Here is a 27144-nt window from a genome sequence, read left to right as displayed (position 1 = left end):
ACTTTTGCAACCTTACTGCACAAAATGAGGCACCTGCATCTAGCCCTGGGTTGGCCACTGCTGTGAAAAAAAGAGTCTGCTGCCCCAAATTTTAGGTGCCTGAGTCACTCCTTTGGGGACTGGCTTACTGATTCCTCCTTTGAAAGGAAAATGGGTGAGGATGGCTGTACCTCTTGCTCGTCAGGACTTAGACGTCCCCGGCTTTTGGGGGTGCCTCAGCAGCTACACTGGAATATTGAGTGTTCCATGAGTCTCATCGGGCTCAGGGTAAACTAATCTCTCATCCTCTGCCTGTGTTGTCTCTCCTTTTAAGGTAATTTCCCCATTTAAATGGTTTTGTGAAAATGGTTCCTTCAGTTTTCAGGGCTTTTTTCTTTCAGGTTTTTCAGCGAAAGTGTGAAAGTATCTACTGGACAATCACATCCTAGAGCTGGTTTTTTTCTGATCTTAAAACAAGAACCTTTATTAGTCTCCAATTACTGCCCGTCAACTTGGGAAAGACTAAAAGTAATTATATTCAGGGATTAGAGAAATTAAGTCTCAAGAGACATGGGGCCTTTCAGCTTTTTAATGCTGTTGATTGCATCTTTCTGTTCTGTGTGCCATAAAAGTAATAGAATTTAAATATTTTATAAAAGTGATCTGTGATGGGTGATGGTGCGGAACTGATCTGGTGGTTCAGCTTATGATTTAAAAACCCCCACAAGGAAAGTCTTAAATGCTTCCATCCATCCCACATTATGTATATATCATCTCGATCAGAAAGACTTTCTTGGTAATAAAGATCTATCTAGCTAGTTGTGAGTGTGCTGCCTTCAGACGTTTTCTTTTTAACGGATGGCATGGAAAACTCTTCCAAGGCCAAAATACGTGAATAAGATTTATTAATCCTGTAGCCCCTGTCACTCACGGTAATGCTAATAATCCATAAGCCTTACATCATATCTAACGTCCCATGTAACAAATGCATCTCTGGGAGATGAACAATAAATCCCACATGCACTCTGCTCCCTCCTCCTCCACCTTCATGAGGAAGCCCCAGATTTGGTGCAGCTCTTTCCAGCTACCCTGGTTCCTTCTTCTTGCTTCCATGCTGGCAGGGGGCTGACGCTGCCCCAGTCCTTCCTGGGGGGACCCCTCCTCCAAAGCTGTCAGTATTTGTCACTGTATTTGCAGTCAGGGTAGCGGTAGGCAAAACGGGAATCGCAAGACCGCAGAGGTTTCAGGAGCTCTGCCAGCTTTGCAACCGCCTCGTTGACGCCCTGGTCATCGGCGAGGCCGTCGGCGCAGTGCTGCAGGAAGCTGTCTATTTTCTCCTGCACGGGTTGCAGGAATTTTCCCTTCAGGAGCTTAGGCAAAAGCTCTTGACACACCATGACGAGGCTGTGCTGCTCTCTGATGGAGTTACAGGACACAAATGCAGACTGGCAGTCCACAGTCAAACAGCTAAATATATCTTTATACTCCTGCTGGCCGTCAGTCAGCTGGCTTCCTATTAGAGACAATTAAACCAGTTGTTAGGAGCACAGTAGCAAAATTTTAGATAATTACATATGTCTGTACCTCTGTATTAACATGGGGTTTGTTACTATCTAAAAGATACAGCTATTTTTTGCCACAAAGTACTCTGTGCTGTAGCTGTATATGGGCCAGTTTTCTCACTCCTGAAATATATATATTTTTCTGAATGACAGAGCTCTGCAGAATCGCCTGACAGAGGAAGTGGAGAGGAGTCTGTCAAGTCAAACTGATGCAGAAAAAGCAAGAAGAACTGGAGTACTAACCTAAAATGTGGAGTTCCTACAAAAGCTACCACAAATAGCCAAACCCATAATTTTTCCATGTTACCCCAAATCATTAAATTGCAACAACAGCTCATCTAGCTGGAGTCAAGTCAACAGTAATAGCTGTTGGGACAAGAACAAGAAACCCAGTGGAAAATTCTCTGACAGCTGCTTCTGAATATTTGAGATCTACTCAGCTGAATGTGTGAGCTGAGCAAAGGCCTTTTGAAAATTTGAACATTCAAAATGAAATTGTCAAATTATTGGAGGAACAGTCTTTGACTAGCTCTGCTTCCAGGAGTAGACCAATGTAACCTGTGAATAGTAACTCTTGATTTTATGTAAAAATGACAAAAGGGGGATTTTGTTGTTATAATGATGATTACTAGTTAATGTGATAAAAGCACCTAAAAAGAGTCTGATTTGACCCAATACTTAAAATAAATGACATTATTAACTTTCTACTTGGAAATATTGACATTTGTGTGGCAAGAATTTTAAAAGAGGTGATTTAGGAAGACTTGAAATGAGAGCGTTCAGCACCGCGCACGTTGAATGCTGCTGCCAGCCGCAGAAGAGGCCGGGCAGGATGTAAGCACCCACGGTTGGTCACCAAACCACTGACTGTACAAACAAAACGCCTGTCACCTTCCCGACTCAGAGCCAGGATGGCAGGAGCTGCTGAGGCTTTTGCTGTCAGTAAATCTCTCCGTGCACTTTTCATTATTTAATTTAGCAAGCGATGTTTGGTTGATTTAAAAAAAAAATAAATCAGCAGCAGAGCTGAGCGTAGCAGGTGAAAGATTTGTTTCCCTTGCCTCGCTGAGCCCTCCTGCGACAGATGCGCAGCCATGGAGCCTGCTGAGTACCTTCCTCCTTGTCAATGATCCCCAGCGTGCTGGCATCCCGGATGAACAGATGCCCGTTGCTAAACACGCCGAAGGTGCCAGCGTCCACGTGGGTGAAGTAGAAGAAATAGTTGAGGTCGTTGGTGCCCATGGAGCGGAGGACGGTGAGGAGCTGGAGGGCCAGGTCGGCGGCCACCTCAGGGGCTGCGCCGTAGAAGTCACGCAGGGGCCGGGTGCTGGCGCTGACCACCAGCCGCCCGCAGGAGCCCAGGTACCGCGGGAAGGGCCATCCCTCCACGTCGGGGAAGATCTGCCGGGGAGAATGGGAACGGGGGGATTGCCACTGCCCTCTGGCCGCTGCGCTCTGCCCGTGGACCCACATCCCTCCTGGAGGGCTTTCAAGTGCCCCGGCTAGCTTCAAGCAGCTGTGCCCGTGCTGTGTTTTGCTTTCTAAAGCAGCCTGCAACCCTTTCTCACCCCAGCCTGCCCCAGCAGCCAGGGGAAGGTGCTGCTCTATCCTGGAGTAGCTATGCTGTTTCTTTTTTTTTTTCTTTTCCTTTTTATTAATTAAGGAAGAAGAATCTGATATTTCAAGACTTATTCCGTGAGAGAGACTAACCAGAAAGTCCAAGATAATAATAGATTTAAATTCATGAAAGTTTTAGCCACAGAAGAGCTAATTTTAGGTGTCTTTATGGAGCCTTTGATGGGTCATTCATGAGTGCTGCATAGCTGAAGTCACAGCTTGGAGGTGAGGTGGGGCTAAAGCAGTTTTCGCTAATTTGTAAGAACTGCCCTGCTGTTTTGTAAGAGTTTGCAGTCTTGGGGACAGAAGTGCTGGGTGTTTGCTACAGGGGGGACACCTGGCTGGGCTCCCTGCATCACTGCAGGTTGGGTAGGAGCAGTTATCCCAGGTGGAAACCAAACCACATGACTGCTGAGCCATGCCAACATAAAGCTTTCTGCCATTTACATTATAACTTGTCTGTCTCACCAGTGCCCCAGACTCTGCCAAGGCAGGGTTATGAACTCGTGCAGTTTCATGTTTAAGGTTGCTTCTCCCTTCTGCTGTGAAGGCATTTTGGGCACCCACGTAAAATCAAGCCATTTCTCTTCAGCATATTTTTCTCACCTCTTTAAGCTGCATTCCCATATCTTTACAGTGCTGAAGCCACAGCCTCGTGCCCCAGCAAGCCATGGCAAGGGTGGCTGAATGACCCCCAGGAGACTCCCAGAGCACGAGCACCATTCCCCCTCCCTGGGACCGGGCAGAGCCCTGTGAGCTGCTGAGGGCAGCAGTGGCCTGGGGCCAGAGACAGATGTTGCCGCTGCCTTTCTTCTTTGTGGAATCTCAAAGGGTTGAAAGAAACAGCAATGAGGACTAAAGGTGGGCCGGTGGTGGGGATGGGTGAGGATACTCCCTCAGGAACACATGTAGGGAAAGAGAGGAGCCACACACCAGGCGTGCCAGCACGGGACCAGGGGAGGGGCGTGAGGCTTCCCAGCTCTCTGCCTTCAAACTCAGAGCCCAGCTGTATTTGGCATTCCACCAAACACCTCTGCAAAGCTGCACTTTGCTACAGAGCTAGTTACCAGTGGCATATAAATGGAAAAAACAACCCTGGCACATGGAGCCTGGGAAATTATTCCTCCCCAAGTCCATGTTCAACCTCAGCTCTGCGTCTTGGTCCTCCCATGTTAAAGAATGCTCTTTCTCTTTTATAAACAGGCTGTGATTTTAAGTAATATGTTAGCAATGCAAACATAACACTCTGAAGTATCGGGGACTTGTAAAACCCTGGCTTTCACAGTGCGTTACTGCAATAATCTGTCTGGGTTCTCATTTATTTAAGGGGCTGGGCAACCATATCTCTCCACAACTCCACAGGCTGATGCAAGGAGCACCACAGGATTCTGCCTGACTTCAGCCATCCAACCCCATAAAAGAAACTCACTTTACGAAGGCTAGGGAGCTTGCCAAGGGGTAGGGCTGGGACTCCTTTGCAGCTAAGGGCTGGCGCACGTGTCATGCGAGGGTTCCCTTGCAAGGGGCTGCGGAGCAGCGTTTCAAGCTGGAGCGAAGTGGTACGTACCTGTAACAAGATGGGATGTGAATTCACTGACAGCGTGTACAGGAGGCGCAGTTTGTCCCGGTCGGTGAGGTGGTCCATGTAGATGCTGCCAGCGTCTGGCACCTCGGCATAGCGCCGCACGATCCTGTCCAGGAGCCTCTGGGATGGGCAGCGCAGCATTGGGCTAGACAGGCCCTGGTGAGAGGGGAAAAACATGCCAAAGGTGTTCATTTTCCAGCCTGAGATGTCGCAATGTGCTTGGCCCATGCCAGGGATATGGGCGCATCTGTGCTTTGCCCACTGCGCCTCTGCGCCCCGTGGCAGAGTTGCTGCTGGGTACGGGCACATGGGAGGCATCTCCACAGCAAACCCCTCCTAGGAAAAACCCCCGTGCCATCCAAAAATGCCTAACTCAGGTTTTCAAAATGGCAACCAGTCATTGTGGCACAGCCACAGAGGCTGCAAACCCCATTTCCCCCCGACTGCGCAGCACTGTGTTGCTCTGCCCAGGTTTCCAGCCCTGGCATCCCGGCTCACTGGTGGAGGCCTCCCTGTCGTTAAGTGGGTGAGTCACTTCCCTCACTAAATAATGTCTTCAGATCGCTTCGCTATTTGCTTAACCTGTGAGCAGCTTTCTTGGAAATATTATTTGCTAAGGTCAGTAAACATGCTTTAAAAGTGTAAATAAACACTGTATGGGGGTACAAGTACAGGATGTATTCTCTCTCTGATAAATTTGTGCATTAACTATCAAAACCAAATTTGAATAACCCGTGTGTATTTTTTGTAAATGCCAGCAACAAATAAAGAACTGTTGGGCTAATGGAGTCAACCATTACTGTATTTCACCTTTCAGATTTGGAGGTTTGGCTTGTCAAATTGCACAAGCAATTTATGGTTGGGATAAATGGCATAGAAATTTATACCCTCGTAATCAAAGCGGATGTAGGGAGAGTTGCCCATAGTGGCATAGAAAGGCTGCCCTGCCATACCTCTGCTGGGGAAGGGAATCAGGTTTTTACTAAGCCTTTCTCTTCCACATGATCCAAGTAGCCAAATTTAGTCTTTCAGGTTTTCTTTCTAATTTGATGGCTGGGAGACGTGCTTCAGAGGAAAGGGCACTGGAGCTATCATTGCTCCCTGCCATTCTTCACGCTTGAGAGCAAAGATTTGACTCAGGATCTCCCCAGGTCATTTGGTGACTCTGAGGTAGGTCTCTCTCAGCCCTTCCTGTGCGAGCTGTTCATTTGGCATAAAACACCTAATTACCCAGCCACAACAAAGAAATGAAGAAACAAGGAAAGGAGTGTGCCACTCTCATGGTGGGAGGTGGAAAGGGGGGACCAGACCTCCCAGGACCCCTCCTCTGCCTCCCTGACAGCCTCAGTGAGGTCCCAACCTCTCCGTCCTTGGCCATCGGTTGCACAAAACAAGCCCTGAATGCCAACAGCTGGTCAAAACTACCTGAAAAACTCAACCCTAACTGGAGTGTTGTTTTGCAACAACCGAAGAACCATTTCTTTCCCCCAGAGAATAAAATATTTGTCAAAAATAATTCTTCCCTGTCCTAGTTACAAGTCTTCATACACTCCTCCTCTCTGCTGTAGCTTTATCAAGGAAATATTTTTTCAACTAATTATCTAAAACTATAGAAGGAGTGGGGGGAAGGGATGGTTATGAATTTCTGTCTCGCAGCACTTGCAGGCACGTTGTGGCTCACTGTCACTTTCTCTTTGGAGAAGTGAGAAAAAATGAGCAGAACAGAGCTGTGTTAGAGAAGAGACAAACGGTGGAGAAAGTCTTTTGCAGCTCGGCATGTATGCAAATATTTGCAGCCAAAGTTAGAAAGCCTTGCTGCCTCCAGGAGTTTGCAATGCAAAAGCTGAGACCCGTAAGAGTACACAGTAGGAACAGAAATCACGGTGGCAGAGAATGCACGAAAGTTGTAATTAGGATTTTTTCCAAGGTCAGATCTCATCCTGTTAACACAGACATGGACATGTGCTGCACGCAGTGGTCATGGCTGCTTGTTTCCCAAGGAACCATTTCAGGCATACCATCAGTGCAGCTTCCTATGATTTAATGAAGCCCCGATACACCAAAGCTGGCCAGTGGGGCCTTTTGATTTCTGCAGAGCTATTCAGATGCGTAAAGTTCAGCACCTGCTCGAATATTTCGGCAGAGCAGGGCCTCCCTTTCCAGTAGACTGATGGAAACATCCCTACAGCAGAAAAGGAGCCAGAGCTGTAAAACTGTCAGACAAAAACTGCTGATGGAAGAAAAATTTGAAGAACACATACTCAAAACACTGGAGATACTGATTTATCTGAGAATATCTTAAGTCCTTTGCAGTGTCTTATCACCCCAACAAATAAGACCTGACAGACAGCCTGACATATTGTTTGTGATTGATGTGGAAAGCTTATTTCTTTGATTAAATACCCACATTTTTATATCTGATAATAAGTAGTTCCTACAAAGCCTACCTGCACTTAACTGTGATATTTTTTTCCTACTGCACAGTACCTGATGCATTTTAAACTCCCATGTATGCTTATGCATGCATATCTAGTGTGGATGCACTCAGACGTAAAGACGGCCTCTGGAAGACAACTTCTTCTCACTCCGCTTTCTCTTCAGCCAGCCCAAGGAGGGGTGGCACATCTCAGGAGCACAGACACCTCCTGTCCCACACGCCGCTGCCTGGGTGCAGCTTCACCAAACGACCAAGTTTGAGGTGGGATCCAGGAGGAAACATTTGGACGTAGAAGTCAAAGCACCTGCAGCTCACCCCAGAAAGAGAGAAACTGAGGATGCCCTCTGAAGCTATGGGGCTCATCCCCCCTGCAGGCATCGCTGCTATTGTCCTCCTCCAGCGGGAGGTCAGATGCAGCTGGTGCCAGAGGGTTTACCGAAGTCTCTGATGGTGAGATGCAGGGTCAAAGAGGTGGCAGGTCTGGGAGGTGGCTCTGGAAGACCAATAACACCCATCCTTCCCTAGGATGGACCATCTGCCAGATTGGCGAGCAAAGTGATGCATACTGGCCACATAACCACAGTGCTGGCACATCCACTGAGGGCTGGCTGAGGTGCTGGTCAATAGTTTCAAACAGTACATCCTAGAAAGAAGGGTTGAAAATGGCTGGCTTTTCACCTTGGTACTGCTTTCCTCTGTCTGCCTTCAGCATTTTCCAGGCTGTGCTTTGTAGGCAGGGCTGTAAATTTGCCCTGTGGGCTATCTGCTGAAACTAACCTGCTTTTTTTGCTCTTCTTCCCCTCCAACAGGAAAAGAACGTGGCATGGTTTGAGGTCATGAGCCTCTGGGCGAAGTAGCTGGTGGCTGGGGCTACTGCACAGAGCCCCAGCTAAATCCTGCTCACCTCCAAGGCAGGCCGGATTTTAACACTGAAGACTTTGCTGTGCCCAATAAAGATTTTCATTGTGGTGGGTGAAATAATCACTATGGCAGGCAGCTCAGCTGATAGTTGGGTCAGGCAGGGCAGGCAGAGTAAAGTGAAAAAACATTACTTCATGGTCTGTCATTTTGATTCAAGCACATTACGGTCTGTCGTAATTCTCTTGCTCTGTAAGACAAAATTACCTGAGCCCATTAGCTTTCCTTGGTGCTGCTGTAGAGGGAAAAACTGTGGGGAGGGGAGTACAGACACCGCTGGGTGATCACAGCTTTGTGAAACAGGGTGGGCATCATGTTAGGCATGAACAGCAGCGTGCTGTTAACACCTCTGAAAAGAGAGAGGGGGCAAAAAAAAAGCCAAAAGAGCAGTGCTGCAGGTAAGCATTTGCAGTGATGTGTGGTATCCTCAAGAATCCCCCTCCAGTGGCTCATGCTGGGTTACCAACATGCATTTGCCCAGCCAACACCTCAGAGTGCTGGCCTGGGGCGCAGGCAGACGCACTCCTGCGGCTTTCGGCTCTAAGGAGAGCAGGTGGGGTGGGCAGAGAGGAAGGGGATCCCCAACTCTGTGGGGTCAGATGGCTTGGGGGAGGTCACCCCATAACCTGTGGTGGCCCACACAACAGGGCTGGGGGCTGAGGAAGGTCTCACGTACAAACTCACACACCTGTATGACTGAAATGTTGTTGCTGCAGGCTGTTTTTCAATTCAGACCACTGTAAGAACAGCAGCCATTTTGCAAAACACGTGCCCGATCTTAAATAGTGATGGCTGCCAAAATTTGGAGGGGTGGGGGTAGGCCCCAGGGCCTTTGGATTCCTATGCTCCTTTGTGTATTCAAGCCTATATGCTGTTAGAAGGGATTTACATCCCGGTTTAGGTTTCTCTGCTTGATACATAGAACCAAAGAATGATGAAAACGCGAGCAGAGCAATCGTGAGGCCAGTGTGCAAAAGTCTGGGCCTCCCTGCAGCCTTCTGTGCCTTTTCCAACTAAAAAACTGCAGGGGTTGCTGAAATGTCCCAGGGAATTTGTCCCTGGGCACATCCCCCCAAGCTGGCCCCTGAGCTCACTTGCGAGGCGCCCTGGAACCGGGGTCTGCTCAGCTTCCCTCTGCTGCCCTGGGAAATTCAAGCGCCCTGGAGAAACTGGATAGGTGCAAGGCCAGGGTGCCCCAGCCGGAGTCTCCATGTCTTGCTGCGTGCGCATATGTGTATGCCTGCGTGCATGCATATGTGTGTGCATGTGCAACCCAGCCAGCTCAGCTGAGGATTCCGTTTCAGAGAGGATGGGGTAGGGAAAGCTGTATAGCACATCAAGAGCCTTTTAAGGAGAAGGATTTGGCCTCGGCTAATGACTTAACTTTGCAGCAGATCTGGGATACCACAGAGCTACATTTCTCCAGTTACTTTTTCACGCAGCAAATGGAAGTTTTAAGCTCTCCTGTTTCATATAGCACTGCTGTGAGGGCAGCACAGTTTTGCACAAATGCCTTGGACACTCCAGCAATGCCAGAGGGCCTGGCACCCTGTCTTGCCCTCCTGCAGCCCCCTGCAATGCTGTCCTGGGGGACAGGGATGGCTGGTGGGTGCCTGGGAAGCTGCTGCTTGCCACCCTGGCAAGGAGGTGTCAGAGCCGAGGGATGCTCTGAGTGGAAGTGATGCATATCTGCCCCCTCTCCCTAGCCCCTCTCTCGAGGTTACTAGACAAAGTACAGTGTAGCTTCGCTCCAAAAAATTTTTCCCTGCCTGACACCTGTCACCCTGCACCTCACCCCCCACCCGCGGCACAGAGGGTGCTGGCTTCAGGGTGACCTGCCGTGTGGGGCGGTCAGTGACTCGGGTGAGTCCGTCTCGGAGCAGCTCAGGCACCAGCCCTGGCGCTGCTGCTGCTGCTGCTGCAGCATGGGGCTCTCCCACTCTCCCTCCTCAGGCGTGCAGCTCCATGGGGTAACAGAAGTGGAAAAACTAAAGCAGCCTATCTTTAGCACTCAGCAAAGCTGAGCGGATGCGACAATGTGCAGGCAGAACGAAGCAGTTGCCTTTATAGAAAACAAAAAAGGAAGTCCCTTTTTCACAGCCACTTCTCTCTTGGAAGGGGGGAAGAAGTACTGGAATAATCCTTCTTTGCCTCCCAAGGTCTTATTTAGAGTATACCCAGCCTCCACCCTGGCCCCTGCCCCTTGCCAGTGGATATCGCAATGCTTTGCTGTTTTTTGAATGGGCGGGGGGGATGTGTCTGCTTTTAGGGAGGGGATTTGTACTCTGAAATGCAAGCCAGCTGCTGCAAAACACTGATGTGCCCGGTGGCCGTCCCTGGCTGCCCGTGGCATCCCTCGGCGCAGGCAGCGCTCCGACGCCGGCTCTCCTCTGGAGCCTGCCCTCTCTGCCTGCGCGCCCGTCTGCCCGCACCACAGCCGCCCCTCCGCCCGGTGGCAGTGACCCCCCCCAGCACGCCCGTCCTGGCTTCGCCTGTGACACCCCAGGACTGCGGCAGAAAGGGCAGCACGCTGCTTCGAGCCTGAGATCATTTGCTATAGGCGGCAGGTGGGTGAGGAATAGAGGCTCCGACTGACCACCTGTGCCACTCCTGTTGAAACATGATGGAAGAGTAGAAAACACCCTGGTAGAAATACCCCGACGCGAGCTGTCGCCGTGTCTGTGTGCATGGCCTTATGTTATCCCTGTGCCCGAAGCCAGCGGGTGCTGCGGCTTTCCACGGACCTTCAGCCTCCGCCTGCACCAGGAGCCGGGAGCCGGCGCCCTCCTCGCCGGGGCCGAGCCCCAGCCCTGGCCAGGCTGTGCCGTGGCGTTACCTATGGCGGGGGGGTGGCCCCAGGCCACGGCACTTTTCTTCCTCTCAGGGCCTCATTTTGCTTCTCCCCTGCAGCGGGTGGGCTCGGCTGGGGGGACATGGGCCTGCCCCCTCTCCACCGGCCGGGGCAGGAGGGAGAGGGCTGGCCATCACCCAAACTCGCCCTCCACCCAGCGAGTCGCAGCCATGTCTCCTTCAGACCCCTTTTTTCCCCTCCCAAACCCACGCAGCACCCCCCCCCCCCCCACCGCCCCGGGGCTCCCTTTCCCCGCTCCCCCCCTGCCGGTGTGGGGCACAGGGGCCGCGGGGCACGGACCTGGACCAGGTCGGGGGTGAGGCGCTTGGCCCGCAGCCACTTCTGGAAGCGGCGCGTGCGGCGCAGGGCGCGCTCCAGGCTGCAGGTCGTCGTCTTCAGCAGGGAGGTGCAGATGCGCTTGTCGGCCCGGTCGTGCCGGTACTTGGAGGTCAGCCGGGTGATGTCGACCAGCCGCCAGCTCTTGGCATCGTCCGTGTAGTTGCCCGAGTAGCTGAGCAGGTAGCTGGGGGGCAGCTTTAAATGAGAAGAAAGCCAGGTGTCAAACCTGCCAAACCAAAACGAGAGCCCCACGGAGAGCGGGTTAACAAGCCACACGGACACCGGCACAGCACCAGCACCACCGCGGTTGCTCCCCGGCATGTCGGCCCCGGGGGCTTTCTGCCATCAGGCAGCAAAGGCCGAGCGGCCGCGGGCAGGCGGCCCCAGGCCGCGGGGTGCGGCAAGCGGGCCGTAGCCGCCGGCCAAAGAAATGCGCTTTGGGAAAAATGTCCGTCTGTGCTTCCCGCTTAAACCACCCCTTGTCATGAACATGGGGCGGAGGGCAAAGCACCCAAACGGGCCACGTAGAGAGAGGAGGGAAGGGAGAGGGCTGCAGGGTCTTGGTTCCCGGGGAATCCCTGGAGTTTTTAAATTTCCTTAGTCACTGAGAAAGGGGCCCAAACAAGGAGGACTCGACACTTTAAGGGACCCTGCAGAACAAAACCTCCTGACAACAAATGTATTTGGGAACACCAAGATGACCTTTTGTTTTGAGGTGGTGGCCTTACTCAGTACTGGGGTCGACAGGTCCCCCCCAGCGTCACCGGCTGTATTTTAGCAGCCGGGATGAGCGACCTCCCCAGGCCGCGGCAGAGTTTGGGGTGCGGTGGGGGCACAGGGGGCCCTGGGCGTGTGGCACCACTGTAGCCATGGAGATCTTGCACTGACTTGCTCCCCCTACACAGGCACAGGAGGGGAGCATATGGGCCGGGTAATTAGGCTGTGACGATTTTATTTTTTTTGTTTCAGCAGCCCCCTCAGCCCTGCCCACACACGCGTCGCACACGCGGGAGCTGAGGAGCGCGGTGCCTGTTTTGTAAGTATGTCTGTAACCTGCTCTTGGAAAGTGGCTGAACTCTGACCTTTGGTTTGGCCAACGTCATGCATTCGCTGCCTCTAAAACCTCCTGCCCCGACCTCCTTGCCCGGGTGCGTTAAGAAAGCACATTCTAATTTAATCTCACCATAAATTAAAGCCCATAACTCAGAAGTGAAACAGGAGAGGCAAGAGGTTCCCTGCAGGATCAGCTAGCTGGAGTTAGATGAAAAGACATCAACATATCTGAAAGCTGAAGCTGATCTTTCCTTTCAACTTCCAGTTGGGAAATTGGCACAGAGAAATTCTGGGGGCATTAATTTCCTCTGATTTCGGGCAAATAACTGCCTTGGCCACACTAGCCACCCTCCACGATCAGACACCAGCTGGCCTCCTCCCCCTGACCCCTCTTGAAGGCAGTGCCTTGCTCCCCTTCCCCACCACACACCCTGTGCAGCTCAGCTCTGGGGCAAGCACAGGTGCCCAGGGTGGGGGAAAGCCAGTCTCCCCGAAATGCTAGTGCTTGCCCTGCTTTGGCTTTCGTCTCTAGCCATGTGGCTCCTTCAACAAATTTGCCATGGAGAAGCAGGCTGACCAGGAGTGGAAGAGCACTGCCCCTTGCACGAGCAGGTTGGGGCGTTCAGGCATTTTGGTCATTCGGGCGTTTTGCCCGATATGAAATTGAAGCTTCCCTACAATTAGGGCATCTGACATGAAAAGAAGTGCCTTGTTTGGTTTTGTTTTGGGTTTTTTTGTCTGGTTTTGAGTTAGGACTAAAGAGACAATAATTGCTATGCCTCACTGTGATTTGTTGTGCATTACGACCCCTCCCAGTGCCTAATCTGCAAAGCAGGCACAGTGTGCCAGGCCTGGACAGGGAAGAGATGGCTATGGGCTGGGTTTCTCTTTCTTTCTTTTTTTTTTTTTTTAAGTGAAGCACAAATGTACCTTGTGATTTGGCTGAAGCATGTGTGTTCAGGGGAGCTCACGTCAGGCAAATGCCAGGAAAGCGCCGCCTCCTGCATGCAAGCAGCACATGGATGTGTGAAATCCAGGGCTGAGCATTAATTTGAGCACGGATGGAGCTATTTCCTCTGCAGAGCTCCCGGGGGAGAGCCACGCAGGCCTGGGAACCCGGCATGGGCTGCAGCAATTCTGTATTTGGCATCATTTCTGGGCAGCACAGCATTGGCCTGGCACACTTGCTAGATACTTTCAAGATTCGTCATCAAGTTGTGCTGTAACACAGATTCATTCTCGTGTGAAGCCTTTTAGCTAAGGGCCTGAATGTGTTTTAATTAAGACTTTCAGTAAGATCTGTGTGAATAACTGAGTCACAGATTACAGATTTTAGATCAACCCAAGAACTAAATGCTGAAGAAAATCAAACTTGTTATTCTTTTTTCCTGGATGAAATTAAGTATTTTTTTTTCGGCCAAAATATTTTTGCTTCCATGTGGAGTTTTACTTTTTTTTTTTAGAAAATTAAGTAAGTTAAGTCTTAAAACCAAAAATAAAGAAATGCCATATAAAACCCCATCAAATTGAAGCATTCCAGCTTTTTCAGACTTCCTTCCCATTACTTTTGGCCAAAGCTCATCACCAGCATTGGCACAAGTCTGCAAATAGTTTTGGTCAGCTCAGTTTCACAGTGTTTTGAAAATCTAATATTTTATGAAAATTTTGCTGCGCTTTGCTCTCAGGACAGTTGGTAGGCTGGCTTTGGTGTTCTCATTTACAGATGGATAAAGCTGGGCAAAGATAAGGGAAGTAAAGAACATTAGATCACAAGATGAGTCACCAGCCGTTCTGGGAACAAAACCCACATCTTCTTACTCGTTAGTTGAGTGTGAATGCATGTCACAGCTCCCGGAAATGATGGAGAATTAATGAAGCATGTTTTAATGAGGATTAACACAGAGAAGCCCAAGTGCCATCCACATTTGTGAACATGTGAAAAGGTACATGGGAGTGGATCAAAGAGCGTAAGTACCACTGAGATTTCCCCTGTTTAACCTTCCACTTGCCAAAAAATCCCAGCTGTTCAAGAAATCAAGTGGGAGAACAAGTTTAACCCCTGCAGAGAAAAGCCTGAAACTGACTGACTGCACAGGAGAACATTTTAAAAAGTTACCCTTTCCAAAGCACTCAGAGCAGAACTGTGTGTTATCACTTATTTGTGCACTGCTTGTGAGAAGCCGACTGCGGGCTCACAGGAGAGGAAAAAAAGTCTCTGGTTTAGGAAGTCCCTCTACCTTCCCTGAGGCAGAAGCATCGTGCTCCCACATGGTTGCGGCTCTGCACTCCCGGACCCTGCTTGGACCCTCTGCACACCCACACCCTTTTCTGCTTTTGCCCTGGAGAAAGGCCAGCGTGGGGGCCTCCTGCTTTCGCTCTTTCCCGCGCCCTGGTGCAGCATGCAGCTGGCCACTGGCCAGCCAGAGGCAGTTGCTCTCTGCAGAAGGCTACTGCTATTTTTGGCAAGGCTGAAGGAAGCTGCAGAGCCCCAACCTCCCCAGCAGCTAAGCAGGAGTAACCGAAATGGTGCACCTGCGACAAGCTGCACATGCGGAAGCTGCTTTGAACCTGGTGGCAGGTCCCTAAAAACCCTACACAGGCGAGCAGCAGAGGGGCGGCAGCAGGTTGGGTTACACGGCAGGAGCCACCTCCTGTGATGCCCTGCTGCAGAGAATAAAATGTAGGGCAGCCGTACCCCAAATTCACGCCCAGCCCCTGCAGACCCACACCAGCCTGTGTCAGCCAACTGAACACGCTGAGTGCAAATCCATCCTGCTTTTTGGGACAGGAGCCTGGGCTGGGCTGGGAGAAACCCAGCACTGCTGGCCTGGCCTTAGTGCCTCTGCACGTTACTGCACGCACTGGCATCGCCCTCGGCACGTGCCGGGGGAGACAAAAAGCCGAAAGGGCAAAGAGCTGAGGGCTGGGACCCCCAGTGTGCCATGGCGAGGGGTGCCCTGGTGTAGCAAAGCCACAGACTGCCTTCTTCCAGCGGCAGTAAGGGAAGGATGGATGTTCGGTATTACAAGTTCTTCCCAGACAAACCATTATGGTTTTACTATGCTACATTTTATAGGATAGTTTAAGATAAAAATGGTGATTTGTCCAATATTATACTACTTACATTATAGCATTAAAAATACAATTTTACTATAATCATTTCTTCTCCCCCAGGCTTTTATATCTATAAAAGAAAGTGCATATGGCTCTATAAATCATATCAGACCCAATAAACCCTTCCTCTGCCAAGCACTGCCTTTAACTTTCTCCTCAAATACGCTGGCAACATTTTCCCTGCTGTCGTCAGATATGCTCTGCTTTTGAGCCTAAAACTGATTGGATCAGTCTGACGACCGCTTGGACAGCGTATGTCTCATTGACTTCGAGGCAGATGCAATTTCTGCCTCTGCCTTCAAGTTCTCGCAGAAACCTCCCAAAAGCATGCTAATAATTTAGACCCGTTTATTTTCGAGCGCATAGGTAACCTGGTGTGCAAAAGTCCTCATGCCTCAGGCAGGTTTAGATGGCTTTTGATCTTACTTAATATGCACATTTGTGTTGTGGTACCTGGTACAAAATTATATAGCATGTTTATAGGTTTGTAGTTAACATAGTCAGTTGGGAGCATACAAAGCTAAACTCCCTTTCCCTTTACTCAGTTGCTCATAATAAAATATTTCCAGCACATCTAAACAAGCAAATCTCTTCCTTCCCTCTTCCCTTCCCCCATCACTGCCTTGAATTGTTTTGGAGCCACTCTCTATGCAGAAAGTTGTGCATTTTACTCCTGCTTTCAAATTATAATTCAGGGCTGAAGTCTGATCGTGTTTACGTGGCTTTAAAAGAAAAGAGACAAAGCAGCAGCTTATAAACATTAATTAAAATACTAGGCGCTGTAATGGCAACCAGGTGCTAAGTTACTCTTTGCATTGCCATTCATTAAAGTACTTGGAAATACTAACAGGCAACTTTCACGTTACTATGCAGAATGCTTTAAAAATTACTGTGTTGAGTTTCTGACCTTATTTCTTCTTTAAAGAATTTCTTGCAAATGGATGTCCCAATGCAGGCGTTGCATTTATCAAGTCCCAGGAAAGTCCGGCCAAAACTGTAGCTAGGTTTGACGTGGGGAGCAGACGGAGAAGGTGTTGCTGCTGTGGAAGGGTTACAGCTCAGAGCCAAAACCAGGAGCAGCATCAACGAATCTGCAACTCTGGAGCAAAGGCAACATATCCAGCGCCCCATCTACAGTAGCGGAGAGCTCTGCCTTTTGCAAGTTACCCCTCTCTACGCTTTTGGTCTCTTTTTGATAACCTCAGCCTGCAGCGGTGAGCCCCGAAACACGGCAAGACACGCTGGGTGTGGGAGACCCTGCCGCAGTCCCCATCCTGCCAGCTGGTCACTGGCTCTATTGGATTGAGGTTTGGGTGGGAAAGATATGATGTAGGGTGGGGAGAAGGAAATACATGGAGGATGCAGATAACTTGGGTTGCCATGGTTACCTTTCCTTTACTTGGTGCAGCTGCTTCGGCCCCTGCTGACCCTCCCATCAGCCGACTTGGAAACAACATGAAGAAGTGCTCATCTGCACTTTGCGCAGACAAATGAAGGATATCCTGTTGCTGGAGGAAAGGGCATACGTGGGACACTTAGTAAAAACTGATTTGGAAGGAATAATAGTGTGGCAGAAACACACATTTTACCAGAAGCCAGACCCTTAGCATTGTTTTATTCTTGGAGATTTGTGATGGTGCATCGCTTGACTTCTCGGATGCTTTCTTGGCTCAGTTTCCCCTTCTCACAGAGCCGCTGAAAATACTGTCAGGTGGAAGCATCACCACTTTGTTTCTTGAAAATAACGTTGTTTAGAAGTGATTGCACTGCAGTGTTTCATACCATGGAAAGCAGGATAGCCTGAAGCTTTCCAAAACACCCTGCTGAAGTAACAGCTCGCCCTCTAAGCCGCTTTTGAAAAATGGGGCTTTTCAGCAAGACTTGAGTGGTTTTGAATACCTTTTCCTGATGGTCCTGGCCCTGGAAAGAAGCTAGAGAAATGGACAGGGGCTAATGCAGGAGCTTGCCAGAGCTTTCAAATGCACTTAGAAACTACTGTGATCACACCCAAAAGCTGTTCTCATTAGGCCAAAGACTTGAAAGTTACGGAAACTACTGGCTACCCATCCTGGCCTGGATGCTGGGTGCAGGACTAAGCCTCTCCCGGGCCTGGAGCGGCTGGGGTGCAGGCATGGCCCCTGGCAGGCTGCTGCAGGCAGCTTGCTTGAGGCTGGGAAAGCAGACCTTGAAGGGGCATCCCTTGTTGTACCCCAGCCCCAGACAGTACAGCATGTACCGTGCTGCTACGGTGGCACCAGGCTTTGTCCTCAACTGTCCCCAGCTGTCATGTTTTGATTGACGCAGGAGGCTCTCCTGGGCTGTATCTCACCATGAGAGCAGTCAGAAATACACTGAGGCTTTGGAGACTTCTTGTCCCCCCAGCTGGACCAATCACACCATGTGAGCAAGCCATTTCCTAGCACATTTTTTTAAAGGAAAAAAAAGGTGCACTGTAGCCATCCTTTATTATCCCCTCCAGCATTTAACCGCAGCCTGATGAGACTGAGGGATGCTTGAGCCACAGGGGTGTGCGCTGGGCTCTGTGATTGCCCCTCGCTTTCCAGAGGGTCTGATGGAGGAGAGGGATCCTAACAGTGCAAGGCAGCTCTTTCAAGCGCAGATGGTCATTAGTTGTGGCACTTGGGAGATCTGGGGTCTCTCCTCGACTGTGTACCCTTGTGGGACGTTGCTTCATCTCCTGGTGTGTCCCTATGCGCGAAATGGATATAGTGACATTTAGGGTTTGTCTACAGGGCGCAGCACAGACAGATGAGGATAATGAGCCCTGCTGAGAGGAAAGGGGGATGTAATGAACCCTGCCAGTGCTGCAAACGAGAGGGGCTGGGCGGTGCTGGTACACCAGCGAGTGCATTCAGCGCACAGTTCTGCATAGCGCCATGTTCACATTAGGCCTTATACTCCAGTATAAAGCTCTTTGAAATATGCTGGTGGAAAGAGCCAGAGCTAAACACCAGTGTTAACCGCTTCCCACATCCAGAAGTTCATCCCTGGCATTTCCTATTGCTGGTACATTGCTCCTTTCCCCTCTGCAGAAATCAGCCCTTCCCACTGTTTCCTGCTGGTAGCTCTGCAACACTGGATGTGTTCATGTTGCTCCCTGCCCAGCTATTTCCCGGATTGTACCAAAATTAAATGCCCGCAATCTGTCTTCATCTTCGTTATGTAATATATAAAATACATATCTTTCAGTTTCTTTAATAATTTAATTGCCTGGCTTCGGTCTCCAATTTTCTGTTGTAATTTGAAAAGCAAAGACCCAGGCTCCTGTCTCCTGGCACCCCAGCCTGCGTTGCCCCATGGCGACCGATGGAAAGGGGAGGGCTTCCGCCTCTGGGGTTGCTAACTGGGCCCTTCCCACAGCAAACCCCATGGTCTGTCATAAAAAAACACTACATGGATAGCAGAGTTTCTGTTCTATTAATGATACCTTGATGGCTGTGTTGTTCTTGGAGTTTTGCATGATTTAGGCACATGTAAAGCAATGTTTATCTTTTCCTAGGAACAGCATGTGTAATTGTGTTTTCTTACAGTGTACCACACCTGCATCACCTTGAAGTGTTATAAAAGCAACTTCTTATTCAAAGAGTGGGAGCTGGTCTGTCATACCCACCTTGAGCTTGCTGCTGGCATTTGTGCTTGCCCCCAGGGTCTGAACCCCCTCGTTCCCTCAACCATTTTTGCTCAGGTGGGCTGTCCCCAAGCACAGATGATGTGTGTAGGAAACACTCAGTTATGCTCACAGCACTGAAAACAAAGCTTACAAATGAATACATATACCTCTGAGCTAGCCTGAAATGGCAGTCAGGAAACCACTGCTTGCTGTATGTTGTGAGAGAGGGTTGTGCTTCTGAAAGCAGCCTCTCTTTTAATGAGGTGGTTCAGCGGGTAACGTCAAACCTGTATTTTATTTTCTTTTCCTTCTGGTAACACAGCACGTAGGTATTGTGGTCAGGTCTGCAGTAGCCTTGTAGATCTTCTGTTTGTGCCAGGTGGGAGTAGCAGGTCAGATTTTCAGGGCACTGATTGCAGTGGGGTCTGCTAGAGCTGCCGATGGGTCGGTGCTAACGACCCGATGGGAGAAGGTTTACAAACCTTATAACAAGACACTTCTATGCAACGCCGTTAACCACATGAGAACATGGAGATGGTGGCCCTAATGGAAAAGCCTAGTTAGTTTTCTAGAAGTTACAATTTCTAAAAATTTCTAATATGAACCAAAATGCATGTACTGCCCTATCAAAGTCAGACCAAGCACAGAAAAGCTTTTGGAGTGGTTTCTACCAACAGAGGTAAAAGGGTTTATTTAGCCTCTGTGCCCTGATCTCTCCTTTCTCCATATGCCTTGAGGGGTGTGCAAACCCACCCGGCAGCACAGCCCCACTCCTGGCCACAACCCTGCAGGCAGTGGAGCTTTTGGGTCCCAAAACCGCCCAGTCTCTGCAGACCCCAATGGCTGTTGGTTTGGAGGGGTATGGCTGCAGTCTCCAACTGCACATCGAGGCAGGAGAGGACCTGCCCTCCCCTGCTGCTGGCTCTGGAGGAGACGAGGGGAGGACAGGCTGATTTTCCCAAGTATTCATGGGATGAAATACACCTTTTACTTGACCCACCTCGCAGTTTCCACCCAATCCACTACTGCAATCCAGCTGTTCCTCACTGCCTCTTTCCACCCCAGTCCCTTGCCCACCTCCTTCTGAACAACTCCGGCTGTCCCCAGGAGTGGGCTTCATGCCGGTGGAGCCTTGCAGCCATGCTCTCCCCACCTCATCATCTCCACTGGCTGGCTCACCCCAAGCAAAACATGGTGCCAGCTCTGTGCTCTGGATCTAACTGTGACACTGGAAATGGCTTTGCAGAGCAGGAGACCTTTGTAATTAATTAGTTAATTAATTAATTCTTGGTAATCACCACTAAATGCTTTAGAACAGACCAGATGCAGAGGAGCAGAAGGTACAGTGCTGCAACTCCTCAGCTGACTTTGCCACCAGGATCCTCACTGCTACTGACCTGCATCTGCTCATAGGGACCTTGCTGCTTGGGCAATGTAAGCAGCAGGTTTCAGGTGTCACATCACCTCATTTTCCCCTTCAGCCCAGGTTTACTGCTGTAAAAGAGCCTTCTCAGCAAGTACGGGGTTGCTGAGCAACAGCATATTGCCTGGTGGGTTGTGGGAGGGCTGCATCTCACTGCCATGCACAGAAAAGAAACAAGATACAGGAAAAACCAAACTTTTGCTGGAAGAGGAGAGGCTCCTGGTCTTCCTGAGTTCCTCAGTGGGCCCTGCCTGGCTCTTGCTGCCTGCAGGGCCTGGATAAGACCTTGGCTGCCGCACAGAGCAGCTTCGCAGGACAGGGTGGAAGTCAGCTCAGGGTGTGGTGCAACATGATTACTCTTAATAGTATTTTTCATTAATCATATCCAAGATAATCATTAAACTATTGCCAAGTAACCTGTACAGACTTGATATCGAGCTGCTTATCTCTTCAATCCCAGTTCAGGCTGGATGTGTGGATTAATAGCTAGCATGGCTTGACACATTTTCAACTCTTTCAAAATGAAAAATGTGTCTTTTTGAATGCAACAAACCTCATAACTTTTGGGAGGATGCGATCACTTCCTTTTTCTGTGTTTTCCTCCTGATTGCATGATTATGAAAGAAACATCTGTTTTGAAGTGATCTGCAACAGAAAATTTTTGTTCCAGTTGGATTTGTAATGGACAACTTCTGTTATATACTCTTATTCTCCCCACCCTGTTTCTTTCCCTTTTTCTCTTGCTAAAAGATGAAAGAGAAAGGGAGAGGAGGAGAAAAAAGCAAGCAAACCAAACCCACTGCCCAGACTACAAATACAGACAGAGAAAGGGGCCACTGAGGTGTGGGTGGTGTGAAACACTGCAGCTGAGCTGGTAAAGCATGTTTGCACTTCAATTCACTATGAGAAAATTTGACGTGTGTGTGTATGGATTTTTCTACATTTTGAATCAATGAAAATACTAAAACAGGAATAAAAATTTGGCTTTTTTTTTTTTTGCCTCACCAGGAAATAATTCCTACTGTTTGATAAGCCTGGATGTAAGTAATCAGACGCATCAATAATCTAGTCTATTAATAATATAAGAAAATAGGTATTGTTCTGTATCTGTGGTATTTTTTTGATTCTCCCTGACTCCATTCTTCTGCTGCAGAAGAGGAAATGTGCTGTTCAGAAACCTCTGCCTTTGCATACTGGTAGACAACTGGAAGAAAAAGACAGCTAGAAGAAAAGCCTCAGGCACCGTGGCCAACAGATAAGGCCAGTTCGAGTTTGTGAGAGGCTGAAATGTCAGTACAAAAGGCCAAATGCTATCAGCTACTGTGGTGTTTGCAGCGTTTACGGGAGATCATGCCAAGCAGTGAAAATGTGGAAGAGGATCCTGGATTTTGGTGCATCAGTGTCCACAGACAGAAAATGAGATCTTGAGCCTAAGGGAAAATGATAGCGAAAAGAAAATTGGCTGCACACCAGATGGGGGTGCGCTGGTCACTCCCTGCACAAACCATGCAGGAAAGAGGCGAGGAGGAGCTGTCTGGAAAGGGAACAAAGCTCCTTGTCAAGGAACACTTGCTCTCCATCAGCGGTGGCCTTGCAAACATAAGCGGCAGTGGCGCCTGTGCTCCTGGACCACTCGTTTAGCAAAGCAGCTCCTTAGGTGGAGTCCAAGTCCACATGACTGCACATGAAACACTGGCGGGTGCATTGTGATTTTCTTTGACAATACTGCAGCAAAGGAACAAAGCATCCCTCCCCATGCTAAATAAATAAATAAATAAGATCCTCATTCTATAGAAAACAAGAAATATTTTCACATCATACAATTTTCCAGAAGGGAAAGACCTACCCACAATATTTTTCTTGAATATTTGTTATTGACTCTGTGTCCCAACAGTTAAAAGGATCAAAAATAATGCAGAATTTTTGTTGTTGTAATTTCAGATTTTCTATCAAATTCCTCTGTGAGGCAGAAGCAGGACAAAACAGGGTCATCTACAATAAAAATGGCATGGCAGGGAGACACTCTTGGAATGGGCTGGCTAATGAACCAAAGCTGTTGAAATAGCAGCCTGGTTTCCAAGACCAAAGTGAAACACATTTAAAATATGGATATGAAAAGATTCCTTCTGAGCTAGTTACCTGGTAAAGGAAAAAATCTTGAAAAAAATATGCCCTGAAAGAATACAACATGACAGATGTTTGATCCAATGGCAGACTACTAACTTTGTAAAACCATGTATTTCTTTCTAGATGCCAATTGTTTGGTCCCATTTGGTTTCTGTTCATCAGATTGGAATCTCCGGTTAATTATTTTTGAGTGGGAGTATGGTAATCCATATTTTTCATCAGCTGTATCATTCCAGCTGTCTGGATGCAAGGAGAGGTTGGGTAGTTTGTCAGAAAGATGTGAAGGCTGCTTTGACTAACCTTGGGAGTGGTCTTGACCAATACCCAGTGCTAGGACAAGGAGATTCCAGTATGAATTTTCACAGTACAGGTGCACTCTAGGCAGTGACTTTTGTTTTTCCCATGTACCAAAGGATACAACCCTATAGTCTTGAATGTTCTTGTTATCATGGAACTAACGTTTGCAGGTGACAATAGTGGGGACACTTTTTCCACATGCATTAACAATTTTTGATATTCAGGCATTGATTCCTGTTCAGGTGGGATCAGATCTGGTACAGACCAGGTGCTGTTGTGTCTGGTGCAAATATGAACAGGTTCTTAAAAACTGGCCTAATCTAGAAGTGTGTTAATTGGAAGGAAAAATGAATCAAGACATGAAATGTATTGATTTTCTTTGTATTTTTTCACCTCTCTCTTAAAACCCTGGCTTCTATTCTCTTCTGGCTATAAATCCATTTTTTTAATGTTTTGGTAACTAGATGTGTGACCTAGGCCACCTCCCTTCTCTTTAGCCATTTTCTCCCACCAGCCTCCTCCTTGCATTTTGTAAGAAAGAGCAATCGAATAAAGGAGACACCTCCAAAGCCCCCCAGGTCTAAGCAGACTGTTACAATCTAGAAAACCTTTTCTACATGTAAGCATTAGTGTCTGAGGTCCAACAGTGTGAAGCAGTAGAGCATATATATAAATTATATTTGTTTCGTCTTGTGGAGGACTCAGGTACATGATTCAATACTTTATTACATTGGGGTTTACATGTCTGGATCCAGATTTTCTAGGATAGGCACCAAAATCCTGTTAATGAAGCAGGGTAAGTGAATCAATTCCCTACATGTGATTTAATCTCAGATCAGGTTCAGTCACGAACTCAAAGAAAGCCTGAATAGCTCATGCTCCATGAGCAGTGGTCAACCCCAGCCTACACAAACTCTGTAACACCATCTATAATGCTTTGGCTCCACATTGAATTGCATATGTTACCAGGACCTTTGAAGGCTTGTGACATGTGCTTTAGCACATTGCCAGATTAGGAGAAAAAAACAAAAAAAGAAAAGGTACATTAAAATCTGAGTTTCAATGGTTTTATAGGCAAAATGGAGACCATACATGGCTTCAGAGGAGAAATACTCCAGAAAACTCCTAGAAAGCAATTAGCAAGGAGGTGCCATTTCTTCTCATCAAATTGCTTTGCTCCGTTGCCAATTTATTACTTCTGCCTTTAACCTCCATGGGGGGCAATTGTGCATGTCAGCCTCCCTTATATCACACACTTCTTTTTCCTTCCCTTGCTGCTTTTTCTACTCCCATCGCTGCTTTCCCACTTGCCGTTCTCCCTGTGAAAGAGCTGCATGACACAGCAGCCTTTATGCTAGCTGGGACACCATGGGGACCGGCACCGGTTGCAGAGCAGAGCCTTGTGGAGCCCCTTGCAGGCAGGACACCTTTGTGAGAGGCTCGGCGGGGCAGCTCCAGGACTCAGTGCACTCCTCCATCCTTGATCTCCTTGACCTCCCCACAGGAGACTACAAACCTGTAGCAGAAAAGTGTCCTGTCAATGCGGGGACATAACCAGCTGCTCTTTCCCACTCTTCCTTAACTCTCCTGTACATTAGTTATTTTCTTGTGATTTTTAGCATCCTTAAAGTAAATTGGTGACTACTTTGAAGATCCATGTTAGAAAATAGAGTGCACAAACGTGCACACATGCAAACACAGACACGCATGCACAGTCGTGAAGGTGTGTGGGCTGCTCTTCCTTGCATGTCTGGTGACTTTGTATCTGCATTTCTGGCACCAAACTAATCTGGAAGCAGACAATCAAGAAAGGGTTAATTTTTTTTTAAAAAAAAGCAAACTTTGCCTTGTTTGCACTGATCTTACATCAGTTTCCATGGAAATGGAAGTAGAACAAGCCAAGAGCAGTGGTGTAGCCAACTTCAGCTGCTGGCTTCTAGTTCTTCTTCTGTTTCCATGGAAATAGATGCCAAATCAGCAAAAAATAAGGTAACTTGTTTTAAAATACTAGAGTTTTAAAGGCTTGTCCTTATTTAACCTCAGTCAGGAAGATAGCTGGTGAGGGGAGGCAGCCAGCAACACAGTGAAAACTTTCAGAGGCTCTTTCAACTGCTGACTGCTTGTTGAACTCTGTAGAGAGTGAATTCACAGGGCAGCTACCGATCTTTAGAAACATTTTGTAACTTTCCTCCATGCTGTAAATAAAATACATTTTTCTTTTGGCTTGGATAGTCACAGTAGTCTGTGGGAGGCCAAACTAACAGCTCCTTGCAATGCAGCTGTGCAACTGCCTCCTTAGACTGGCTTTGCCTCCAAGAGTTCAGAAAGAGGCGTGCTTTTCTCAGAGTTACAATATGCAAACTACCCCCATTCCAAAAGCAGTACTCTGTGTCTCAAAGTTTTGAGAGAGAAGCAAAGGAGGATTAGCTGGGGGAATTCCTGACAGTATTTTACAACAAACATCCCACTTTCTTTTTTTCCTAATCTGGGAAGGCAAAATTTCACCAAGATAGAAGCAGCTGACCATAACCTATTGCTTATAGCAAAACGTGGATAGGGAAGCAGGGAAATACGAACAGAACCAACCAAAAAATTTCTGCTGTCATTTCAAGAACTAAAATTGCATCCAAAGCTCATTTTATTAAAACTAACTTTAACAGAAAGTTATTTCAAGGTTGGCTTTTGATCCTTAGCTGTTGCTGTGGTGGAACTGTCTGTAGGGAAGAGTATTTCTTGGTGGGAAGTTGTGTGAGGACAGAGATGAGAGTCCCATCCTTAGCCCTGTTGTTCTTTGAGTTGCTCATAAATTGGGATTGTTCCCACATATCCTCCACCTCTCTCTTCCCCCACAACCTCTTTGCTTACATGCTCCTCAGGCACTTCTCTAATAGGCTGCAAACACACCCGAAGACAATGGATCATATCACAGGTCACTTGTGGGCCCTTTTTTGGTAGCAGCATATATCTAGAAGCCAGAACTCTAGGTATACGTTTAAAAATAAATCTTGGCTGGCATTTGTGGGGAAGTAAATGCAATCCTAATGAGACATTTCTTCATTTGCAGTATTGCATTTTTCCTTTTAATGACATAAAATCTGCTCTCACAAGGGCCCGTGCTTCATTTCACACACTAAGTATATTCCCTTGGGCTGCTGAGGGAGTAAATAAATGAAGAGTGCAGGCCAACCTAATTTTAGAGAAGTGGATCTGGCCTGGACTGGGGCCTCACAGTTGTTCATTTCAGGTATTAGAAGTAACGCGCTCATTTTCTGACTGGTTTCTGTTGATCTTCTTTGAGGAAAACCCAAGAAACATCAAGACCTCCAATAAACTGCCAAAAAAATGTAGAATTTTTTGCATAAGGAACCTTTTAGAACATGGGAGATCTTTTTTTTCTTTTATTTTTCTGCTGCACACATTGTCTTAAAACTCAAGGAACTTGCTCTGGTTGTTTTATCAGACATTTATTGCTGCTGTGGCTGCTGTGATGTGATTGTTTCAAAGCTGGTTTTGAGCTGTTGGGGTCCTGCTTGAATCGGGAAACCCAGTGCCATGTTACCTATAATCCTCCATGGCATTTCACTAATATTTCCCCTGGAAAAGCTTCAGTCTCTGCTGGAATGAAAAAAAATGTCAGGGGAGCAGTGGAAAGCCAGTTCATACATTTTAAAGGGGTGGGAGGGAGCTGAGAGAGCCTCTGCTCCCCAGGTGTTTGTAATTTAACTTCCAATCTATGTTTTTGACTCTCCATTACACAACAGTTCATCATCCTTTAGGCTTGCACCGATGCTTCCAGCCCCCCAGGTCACTAATCCGCATAAATGTCATGCCCCTCAGCTTGCAATGGTTAAATCACACAGGGAGTGAAATAATAGCAATTTGCCAACTCTTCTGCAAACAGCTCATAGCACTGTAGCATGACTCAAGGGATCATGAGAACAAACTACAAGAACAGCAAGTTGCGGAGCCAAACCCAAGAAAAAAAAGATAGAAAAAAGAGCAAGGTCTGACATGAGGTCCTTGCGGCAAAACTTACACGCCTGCACTTTCCTGTGAGTTTCATAGCGCTGGCAGATCAACCTTGCTGCACCAGGCACTCTGGAGCGTGCCGACAGCCCTGTCCTGGGCATCCTGCTCTGCCAGCCTGCCCGGCCGTGCTGCTGCCCTTGCCCCCGTGCCGTCCCCAGGATGCCGCGGTGGGTGGGCAGAGA

The 27144-nt window shown here is 48.3% G+C and overlaps 1 protein-coding gene across 1 annotated transcript; it reads right to left on the bottom strand.

Annotated features, from left to right (window-relative positions):
• Positions 1 to 1080: 1080 nt before the first annotated feature.
• DIPK2B (divergent protein kinase domain 2B) lies at positions 1081 to 16687 on the bottom strand. Its single transcript, XM_075726648.1, has 5 exons — positions 16363 to 16687; positions 11250 to 11514; positions 4726 to 4899; positions 2654 to 2942; positions 1081 to 1492 (listed from the first exon to the last, which is right to left on the bottom strand). The coding sequence occupies exons 1-5, from the start codon at positions 16584 to 16586 to the stop codon at positions 1152 to 1154; spliced, it is 1293 nt and encodes a 430-aa protein (XP_075582763.1). The 5' UTR covers positions 16587 to 16687; the 3' UTR covers positions 1081 to 1151.
• Between the last annotated feature and the right edge of the window lie 10457 nt (positions 16688 to 27144).

The sequence above is a fragment of the Pelecanus crispus genome, chromosome 1, assembly GCF_030463565.1.
Source record: "Pelecanus crispus isolate bPelCri1 chromosome 1, bPelCri1.pri, whole genome shotgun sequence".
Classification (NCBI taxonomy): Eukaryota; Metazoa; Chordata; class Aves; order Pelecaniformes; family Pelecanidae; genus Pelecanus; species Pelecanus crispus.
Note: the sequence above shows the minus strand (reverse complement) of the source record. Positions and strands in the feature narration are given on the sequence as shown.

Excerpts from the sequence above, each read along its gene's own strand:
- DIPK2B (XM_075726648.1), bottom strand. The coding sequence starts at position 16,586 with ATGGGGCGCTGGATATGTTGCCTTTGCTCCAGAGTTGCAGATTCGTTG. Across the intron at positions 11,515-16,362 it reads TTCTTTAAAGAAGAAATAAG|GTTTGACACCTGGCTTTCTT; the intron begins GTCAGAAACTCA and ends TTGGTTTGGCAG. Across the intron at positions 1,493-2,653 it reads GATCATTGACAAGGAGGAAG|GAAGCCAGCTGACTGACGGC; the intron begins GTACTCAGCAGG and ends TGTCTCTAATAG.